The sequence below is a fragment of the Liolophura sinensis genome, chromosome 6 (assembly GCF_032854445.1).
Source record: "Liolophura sinensis isolate JHLJ2023 chromosome 6, CUHK_Ljap_v2, whole genome shotgun sequence".
In the NCBI taxonomy this organism is placed as follows: domain Eukaryota; kingdom Metazoa; phylum Mollusca; class Polyplacophora; order Chitonida; family Chitonidae; genus Liolophura; species Liolophura sinensis.
The window spans coordinates 69,189,138-69,200,237 of NC_088300.1; the positions used below are offsets into that span (position 1 = coordinate 69,189,138).

At 38.2% G+C, this 11,100-nt stretch overlaps 1 protein-coding gene across 1 annotated transcript in view; it reads right to left on the minus strand.

The window, feature by feature from the left end:
• The window catches only part of LOC135467474 (uncharacterized), a 50,683-nt gene extending 41,780 nt beyond the window's left edge, over positions 1-8,903 (minus strand). The window contains 3 exon segments of the mRNA XM_064745248.1: positions 589-646; positions 8,520-8,596; positions 8,737-8,903. Coding sequence (XP_064601318.1) covers positions 589-646; positions 8,520-8,596; positions 8,737-8,819 — 218 coding nt within the window. The 5' untranslated portion in view covers positions 8,820-8,903.
• Positions 8,904-11,100: the final 2,197 nt, after the last annotated feature.

Sequence of the window (11,100 nt, forward strand, 5' to 3'; positions counted from 1 at the left end):
TCATGCTCATACCCATGCTCATACCCATACCCATTCTAAATGCCACTTAAGCAAGCAACCATACTCATGTCCTACCATATAACATGTGTGATGACTATAGTAATTATCATAATGAGAAATTACTTCCAACATCTGGGCTGAGAATCTTCCTTCCTATTACACATGTACATGTACCTGATTACCTGTAGTAATGAAGTAATTATGTCAGGGTCAAAGTTCAAAGAGGACACAGGGCAGACATTTCAGTATCAGGATACAAGATCAGGTGACATCTTGTGCCTCAATCCAAAAGTTCTATTTACCTCAATAGAAATCTGTTTTCAAGTTTGTTTTAGAATAAATAATATCCTGCTAGGAAAATGGAAGTTCCAGCACTAAAATCAAAAAATACATTTATATGCCTACAAAAATGCAATCGTTCGGGTGAAATTTTAGATGATTTACTGTAATGTACTTTGGGTAAACCTTGTGATATGTCATACCTGTTCAGGTACTATTCAGGTCAGCACAATGATGTGCCCCACATAACACCAGATGGGTTAGACACCTGGATGAATGAGAGCTACATGTAGGTGTACGAATACTTACTCAATGTAGTAAATAGCTCCTTCTGGGGTGACACCTTGTTCCCAGCCAGGGGGGAGACCTGGAAAGAAGAGACAATATAGCCAATGAGACTAACACAAGAGGAAGACGAGTTACATGTGGTGTATCAGCCGACACCAAGAGCTAAAGAGCTTAGTAAAACATGAGACATCAGTCACTAAAGTTGTAAAACACCAGACAACAATAAGAGCAGTAAAACAGGGGTCACTTTCAGGGTAACGTGTATAATACCACATAAAAATAGCCAATGAAGCCAGTAAAATGTGAGACAATTTTACTGGTGAAGCAATACAACATGTACATTGTAGATACATGTAACCAGACTAGTAAAAAGAAAGACATCAGTCCCATTTAGAATATCCTTAACTAGTAAAACACCAGATAACTATAACAAACGAGACCATGCAATAAAACGTGAGACACTTTTACTGGTGAAGCAATACAACATGTACATTGTACATACATGTAACCAGACTAGTCAAAAGAAAGACATCAGTCCCATTTAGAATATCCTTAACTAGTAAAACACCAGACAACTATAGCAAACGAGACCATGCAATAAAACGTGAGACACTTTTACTGGTGAAGCAATACAACATGTACATTGTACATACATGTAACCAGACTAGTCAAAAGAAAGACATCAGTCCCATTTAGAATATCCTTAACTAGTAAAACACCAGACAACTATAGCAAACGAGACCATGCAATAAAACGTGAGACACTTTTACTGGTGAAGCAATACAACATGTACATTGTACATACATGTAACCAGACTAGTCAAAAGAAAGACATCAGTCCCATTTAGAATATCCTTAACTAGTAAAACACCAGACAACTATAGCAAACGAGACCATGCAATAAAACGTGAGACACTTTTACTGGTGAAGCAATACAACATGTACATTGTGCATACATGTAACCAGACTAGTCAAAAGAAAGACATCAGTCCCATTTAGAATATCCTTAACTAGTAAAACACCAGACAACTGTAGCAAACGAGACCATGCAATAAAACGTGAGACACTTTTACTGGTGAAGCAATACAACATGTACATTGTACATACATGTAACCAGACTAGTCAAAAGAAAGACATCAGTCCCATTTAGAATATCCTTAACTAGTAAAACACCAGACAACTATAGCAAACGAGACCATGCAATAAAACGTGAGACACTTTTACTGGTGAAGCAATACAACATGTACATTGTACATACATGTAACCAGACTAGTCAAAAGAAAGACATCAGTCACATTTAGAATATCCTTAACTAGTAAAACACCAGATAACTATAGCAAATGAAACCATGCAATAAAATGTGAGACAATTTAGTCACTGAGAAACTGAAGAAACAGACCATGTAAGAAGAGCAGAAAAACGTGAGCTAAGAAGACATCCAGTCACTGCATTAACAGAACCAATCACTTCACATTACAGGAAACAACTGCCTTAAACTATCACTCTTTACATATATGTTCATGTACTGTACATGAAACTGAATGTGCTATGACCAGCCAATCAGCCCAAAATGTCAGTCATAAGAGAGCCAAGCTAGTTCTGGACTGGGAATACCTGTCCTGTTTGGTAATGTTCATATCACTACAGTCTAATTAAGGTCATCAAACTATAAAAAGAATCAGATCAAAGAAAAGTGAGGTACACCTCAGATATGTTCAGGTAAATATACACACATCTGGACTACTAATTAGACAGCCTAATAGCCATTACTAGAGAAAAGTGTTTTGGTTTTTTTTTACCCTTCAACCATGTGCTTTTGCTATGAACACTGCGTACACATATTAATAGCATAGGCAAGAAATGTAGTACACGTGCCACTATACTTTGTTGGTCTTCATCAAATTATGGTATATTACAAAGTCAGTATTGGCACAACTCACCCTCATAACATGTGTGTTCAGTGCTTGAAATTATTACTCATTAATATGATGTCAAGGAGTCATTAGGGGTGTGTACAAAACACTGTATTTTCTTGTGGCAGGGCGAGTCCATGCAGCCAAAGTGCTGATGCCACTGAAGTATCATGCCGAGGACCCCAGACATATTTTACCCCACCCAGCCATATCATATACTTGACACCAGGCACCCAGTCATGTTTCCTTGCTCTAGCCTTTCAGTGCTCAGCACCAAGCAATAAGTACCATTTTAAAAATCTGTGGTATGACACAACCCAAGTTTGATCCCAGGCCTCCGGACTTGGATAAGCCTGGTTGATGCTCTAACCATTATGCCACCAAAGCAGTATTCCCTAATTATTACACGAATCATCACAACATGCGCTTCAATGCACAAGTAACATGGTAAAAAATGTGCGTCCCATATGTTCTTGCACACATCAGTACATACTTTCAAAAGTTTCAGTTAAGAAAACCTTTTGTTAATTCTTTGCACTCATAAGCCCGGTTATCACGTTATTATCCAATGAAAACCATGATAGTATGCTTGTGTTTGCGATAATGCTTGTGTATGCGATAACGCTGGTGTATGCAATAATGCTTGTGTATACGATAATGCTTGTGTATGCGATAATGTCACATTGTATGAAACATTTATTGTCGATCTACATGTACATGTATCTTCAAAAACATTAATATAGGCCTAATGCCTAAGAGCTGGTTAAAATTAGACCCAAGAAAATCTTAAACAAAAGAAACAAAAAATTTAAATTATAAAGGCTTCTACATTAGAATACCTAGAATGGCCTAATTTACACGCTATACCAGAAAAGTAAAGAAAGCATGTCAGTGTTCATCTAGGAAGAAGGACAAATTACTCATCTTTGTACATTTACGCCAACCACAATTTGTCTGTAGTGCTTTACCCTTTGTTACCTTTTCATGTAATTGTAATTGTTACACATAATGACCCAGGAGCCTCCCACCAATGCGGTCGCTGTGAGTTCAAGTCCAGCTCATGCTGGCTTCATCTTCATTTGCACATGGGAAGGTCTTGCAGCAACCTGCGGATAGTTGTGGGTTTCCCCCGGGCTCTGCCTGGTTTCAACCTGGCATAATGCTGGTCACCGTCGTACAAGTGAAATATTCTTGAAAACGGCGCAAAACACCAATCAAATAAATAAACAAATAAATAAACATTTGTTACAGAGGTCCCCCAAAGGAGTCCAACATTCGTACAAATCTGAATCTTTCCACCTGACATCCTAAAGTTTTTAAATAACAGTATATCAGTATGCTTTGTAAAATCCTCTAAAATAATATCTCAGTGATATACCGGAATGAAAATTAAATGAACTCAAGACGAAGCTTTGTCCAAAAAGTGTACTTTTCCAGGCAAATTAATGTTACCTTCCAAATCAAACCTCATAACACCTACGATCAATGAAACTGTCAGAATCAGGCACAATGTAAAACTTTATTTGATTGGTGTTTTACGCCATACTCAAAAATATTTCACATATACGACAGCAGTCAGCATTATGGTGGGAGGAAACCGGACAGAGTCCAGGGGAAATTAACCCACAGCCATCCACAGGTTGCTGACAGACCTATCCACGTACACCTGGGGAAACCCACAACCATTCGCAGGTTGCTGACAGACATTCCTACTTACGGCCGCAGAGGAAGCCAGCAAGAGCTGGACTTGAACTCACAGCGACCGCATACGTGCGAGGCTTCTGGGTCATTACGCTGCGCTAGTGCGCTAACCAACTGAGCCACGGAGGCCCCCGTAAAACTTTATAGTCACAAGCAAAGTTTTATCGGTCATTCCCCACACTGCAGAAACCTCCAAATTTTGTCGTCTTTACGAATTCGAAGCTAAATCAAAAGAATTCTACTACTCTACACTTTACACATACATGTGTGCATAATGTATATATATGTGTGTGCATGTATAAAACAAAAAAAAAACAAATAAACTACATAAAACTGGACAAATGGTTTTAAAGTGTAGGTTTTTACTCTTAACATTTCTACAAAGGAACATCTATCAACACCTCATTACTATGAAACTATAAGTTCTCATTACAACGCAGACAATACAAAAGATTATAATGATCTAATCTGTTTGAATGCAAGCGTATTCACACATGCATGTTTATTTTGAGATAGACAATGAGCTACAAGACGTCTGATTGTACCAACAGAGCAGTTAATTAGTAGGATCATTTTTACTGGACAATAACAAGTCCCTTCATTTTCTAACATCTGATGGGCCTTCACTGATGGATCTTGAGTTCATTTCTCTTTTTTTTTCTTTTTTTTTTTTGGGGGGGGGGGGGGAGTCCTGTAAACTTTATATCCAAATTTTAAGTACAATGCCTGAAGGCTTATATTTCACATTCATATTAATATTTCAGCTTCTTATAAACATATGGACAGTACTTCTACTTGTAAATATAAAAATAAGAAATCATCTTTAAATTTCGTACATATTGATCCAATTTGAACAAAAAAAATAAAAACTGAAAATACAATATACACTAGGTTTTATATTTTCAAAAGGGGATCTACAGGCAGTCTGAATTTTTCCTTCTTCTAAGTCATGATCTTTAGATTTTTGATAACATACATAAATGTAATAACACATAAAACTGAAAGTAATGTCAACTGATAAAATAACTCACATTCCATTGGAGTACTACAATATGTTCAGATGTGATAATCAATACGATTTCCTCTATCAGTCTGATAACACTTGATTGATAATCAGTATTTTACATGCCTTTACTCTGCCACAAGGGCCTAATACACATGCTTCATCATTTCATTTTGTTCTTTCCTTTGCCCACTGATATGAAATAATGATGACTGTAATATTTGGTGTGAATGAGTAATCAAGTTTAAATGTGAGAGTTAGGAGGGGAATACAATAAGTTTATAATCAAGCCGAAGAAATTTCTATGCAACACCAATGGAACACTGCTACATGTGGTTACAGGTACCAGTACTGTATAACAGCGAAGTTTGGGGTTCAACCACTATTGAATATTTCACAGTTTACATTGTATTATCCAAACTATAGATTTATTTATTTATTTGATTGGTGTTTTACGCCGTACTCTAGAATATTTCACTTATACAACGGCAGCCAGCATTATGGTGGGAGGAGACCAGGCAGAGCACGGGCGCAAACCATGACCATCCGCAGGTTGCTGACAGACCTTCCCATTTACGGCCGAAGAGGAAGCCAGCATGAGCTGGACTTGAACTCACAGCGACCGCATTGGTGAGAGACTCTGTGCTATGGGTCATTACTCTGTGCTATAGCGCGCTAACCAACTGAGCCACGGAGGCCCCCCCAAACTACAGAAGATGATAACATATACATATATATACATGTATGCTGAGGGATTACACTATTCTTCATCCTGCTCAAGATAAATCAATGCTTGAGACATTGGTTAAGCATGATTTAAATGAATCATTGCAAGACAGCTATAAGATTGCAAGTTACCAGAGCGAAGCCTAATATAGGCCCACGCACATTTTAAAAATGTATATTATGTATCAGGTACCTGTACCGGTACCTGTGATAAAGTGTAACTGCATAGTCCACAACTATTTGCAAATTATTACATTTGTACCTGTTCAGGTGTTTGGTGTCCACAAAAATTTGAAACATTTGCGGCCATGACAAATATTTTTCTGTGTGCTATTCTGAGATAGCCAGGGAAGATAATGTAGTGTTGACCAATATGAACATGTAATTAATTATTATAAAACCAGAAGTCCATTACCTATAAATATGCAACTTCCCTATAGCTAATCTCCACAGCAATTTATTCTTTTCTTTGATCTCTAACACATTATGTCACGTATCTGTGCAACCATGTATTTTTTCTCTCTCTATTGCACAGCAAACGTCTGAGAAACGGCTGATGCATAGTGGGAAAAAATGTTTCTAACCTGTTGAAATAGACTTAAAAAAAGTATGACAACAGAGATTTGTAAACGGACAACAATCTCTTACATAGTAACTATTTTAGGGCTGCTTAGAAATATAAAAATAGTCAGTGGGTTCTTAACTGCACTGCAACAATTAGAGAAAAGCCGAGTTCTTGTAGGAGCCGTTTACATTAGATTTCCTATGATTCAGTTCACAATTTCTACCCAAGAGGATGGCATATTTCTCCACCAGGTGGTGCAAATTTCCACAAATGACGTAACATGTGTAATATGCCGAGAAGACTAGCTATAGGGAAGTTGCACATACTTCTAGATAATGGACTTCCGATAAAACATAACATTTAAGAATTTCATTTAGTGACATTTAGCATTTGCTATGCTTCCTCACAGCATATAACGAGGTACGCTATCACCGCTGAACCCAGGTATTATTCATATGTGTTGTTTAACTGCTTTATGTGCCTTCAAATGAACAGGACTAAAATTTGTCCTAAGTTAAGTAAACAAGTTAAGTAAAGAAAACAAAAAAGAGGCACAACAGTAATTTAATACATGTGTGTACAGAGTGAAGTTTTAGGGTTGAGGCATCAACCATGATTTTGTAATGAAAAAAACAAACAAACAAAGAAACTATTGTATGAAAGTCATTGAAAAATGAGCTGTTTCATGGACACTGACTCATACCTCAGTGCATAGAACAATACATACATGTAAAGAAATGTGACCAGGGTTCCCAGCTGGTAATCTTAATTTTCATATGTCATATCTTCTAAAATCATAAAATTTTGTGTTTTATGTTGTCATCTCTAATGTTTCATCTCTAATGTTGCACACAAAATCATATTTGGTTAAAGTTAATGTCAGAAGATTCCAGATATTTTTATCCGTCTTGAAATAAACTTTTCACTTCTAAAATATTTCTAAGCATCACAACTTTAAAAAACAACTTGTTTGTCTTTAGTAAGAATACTTTTGACATTTTAAACATTTTTTTTTTCAATTTATACATACTTTAATAGTTCACATTTTAATCTTTTTTGGAGCAATATACATGTAAACAGTTACCATCAAGATCTTCCTGGAAATATTTATTTATTTATTTGACTGGCATTTTACGCCGTACTCAAGAACATTTCACTTATACGCCGGCAGCCAGCATTATGGTGGGAGGAAACCGGGCACAGCCCGGGAAAAACCCATGATCATCCGCAGGTTGCTGACAGACCTTCCCACGTACGGCCGGAGAGGAAGACAGCATGACCTGGACTTGAACTCACAGTGGCTGCATTGGTGAGAGGCGCCTGAGTCATTACGCTGCACTAGCGCGCTAACGAACTGAGCCACTGAGGCCCCCTAAACGTCTTATGTGCACTGTTTTTCTTTGTATGCAAACTGAACATCTCCCCACTCAATTTTAACCCAATGAAAAATAAGTAAAAGCATGTGACCATGGGAAAAAAATGACGTAAGAACGCAGGTGGAGATCAACACGTAAATATAACCCTAGTCCTCACATCTCCCTAAATGACAGGTCTGATTGAAATCTGTTTCCTCTGCTAGTAAAATCCCATGGCTCTAATGAAACTTTTGTGGACGTTAAAATTGCTTATTAGCTCTCATACCCTTGGGTTATAATATAACCCTTCTGACCACTCGTCGCCTACCGTGATGTCAAACAATTAACTAATTTAATTCATATGCATGATTACAATGCATGATTAAGGTTGATGAAATAAACAGTTTTACAGCTATTTAATGTCACAGAATCCAATAAACGCAATGCATTCCTGCAGTGTTTAATAAGTCAATGTCATAAACGTCATTAGTGCTTTATGTCGTTTTCCATGCGATGAGGGATGCATGCCATCATGCCGCGATAACTGATCCCTCAGTGGTTCACACTGTACAGGTGAGTCGAGTTCACAAACCGGAACTCGTGATCGCGTCATTCTGACATTATGTTCATTCCCTCAGCGTGACAAACACAAGCAGTAACACTTGTATGAAACTGTGACAACATTCTCACCTGTCTCTGTGAAATGTCCGGTCTCCACAGGACGGCCAGTGACGGGGTGAAGCCACGTTGTTATCCCCCTTTGGTCACTGTGGAAATAGACAAGTTGAACTTCACAGTTTACACATGTGAGTTGTGACATCAAAATATTTAGTAAATACAACTAGGTTTGTGAAGTTTGAATGACCGCAAACGAAGCACCTGATTTATACTATACGAGTTCACTTACTTTATGAAGAAAATCCGTCCATCTTGCGTGACCCCGTATGTCCAAAACTCTGGCAAACGCGAAGCCAGAAGTTCCGCAGCCATGGTCGCACCACCCCGGGAATACACCTTTGCTCTTCTGTTTACCTCCCTGCGTCACACAAACTAGGTCAACGAGAGTCTCTGGCTCTTTTTCTTCCAAAACAGAACATTAATGGACAGGAATATTTCTTATTACCCATTCTGTATCTCCAGGATAAAAATTTGGAAGCGATCAATGAAGGATATAACGGAAAGAATGTTGACACCTGTTAAACTGGGTACAGCCAAAGAATGTAAAAGCTGCATAACTGACAATTTGAGAGATTCCCGGCTATCCCAGTGGGGCTCTCATGGAGGGGGTGTGTCTTGCCGGGCTCACCGGAACGTATAATGGTAAACAGGTTTTGACTGGCGGAGGTTATCACAAAGATCTGATTAATACCCGAAGACCTAGCTCGATTGTAAGCATAGGCCTACTGGTACGGTATCCACGCATCTAGCAGTGACGTACCGGTATAGGAAGCAAATGAAAAGTGGAGTGGCACGTCGATCACGCCTTGACGGCCCCGGAAGCCCTTGCATCGATGTTACGTACGGTACCAGATGAAGAAGAAAAAATTTACAGTATCCTTTAAACATATTTTGAGAGGGAGAAAATAAAAATATCCACCCTCAAAGCTGTCTCTCCTGTCGTACGTGGCAGAGTCTGCCACAACCTGCTGATGGTCATGGGTTTTACTGGGCTCTGCCCGCTTTCCCCCCACCATAAAGCTGGCCGCCGTCGTATAAATGAAATATTTTGAGTACGGCTAAAACACCAATCAAATAAACAAATAATTCAAAATAATCAAAGCTGTAACTGGGTCATGCTGGGCACAAATTTATTTAATTACCGGGTTTTTTTTTGTTTTGTTTGTTTGTTTTGTTTGTTTTTTTTTTATTCGATTGACGTGTTTTACCTCAAGGGAGGATTTAATGCGCGTGTGAACAGCGGAAAAATGCTCCTCACCGCCAGTCCGACACATTTGGGGACGTTTCTCCCCATAGCTCTCGCAACTATTTTTGCTCGATGAGAGTTACCCCAATCGAAGGAAAGCCACGACCATCCGCAGGCCGGTGCACATATTTATATTTACCAGACTATATCTATATAGGCTTACATGTACTATATGATCAATACAACATACATGCAGCCAAACAGGCCTAGTTTACTCAAACAACAGACTATATAATGTTTACCGGTATTGTATATATATATATGCAAATGTAGGGCATGTGCAGTGACCTATAACTGCTTCTAGAATTAGCTGACCAAAATGTATGCGTTTACGGTGTCAGCTGTAAACCTCAAACGAGATATAGGTTGAATTATACAGCGTTTAACTTGAAATTATACCTCGGTAAGAAACGCCATTAAAACGGCTTCTAACCTACTAAACCTTGTTTTACGGGTCCAGGAACCACGCTTAAATTTCTTTTAATTTCATGGACCATTTTACACACAATTAAATAACTGGAAATCCATCCTAGTTGACCGTTTAGGTGGCCTAATGGTTAGAGCGTCCGAGATCGAGTCGAGAGTCACACCAAAGACCTGTAAAATGGTATTTGTTTCTGTCTCGCTTGGCGCACAGTTCAGTGAGAAGTTAGAGCAAGAGAGCATGACTGCTTGGCCCGGTGACAGTACAATGTGACTGGGTGGGGTGTTATGCTCGGTGTCGTCAGTATGATTCTTCAGCGGCGGCAGCACTTTGGCGGCATGGACCCTTTATATGCTACAACCGGAAGACACAGTATATGTGCACACACCTAATGACTGGTCGTCGTCACGTGGCTGAAAAATTGTTAAGTGCGAAGTAAAATCTTAAGCATACATATACGTATCCATCATATTTACGGATTAGATCCTTGAATTTAAAATTTGTGAAGGCCACTGGAAATTCAATAATCCCCTTCCTGTAGTATCCAGTGATAGAAGTCAAAGAAATAATTCAAAATACTTTGGAACAATATGGTATGCTCAACTTTTGTTTGAAATTGTATAATATACGTGGTAAAGCAATATATAGTTTATTCGACTTTTAAATAATCACATTTAATTTCATTTATTTATCTATTTATTTGATTTGTGTTTTACGCTGTACTCAAGAATATTTCACTTTTACGGCGGCGGTCACATTTCACATTTAAACACATTCAGGTGTTGGAAAAGGTATTGGATGTGTGAAATGAAAGCGAACTGAAAACTTATTATAAGATAATAAGGATCCACACCCTGGAGTCTTTAATGAAGAGAATTCTTTAAAGTTTTCTGGATGATTTGAACATTTATTTGGTTAAGTCA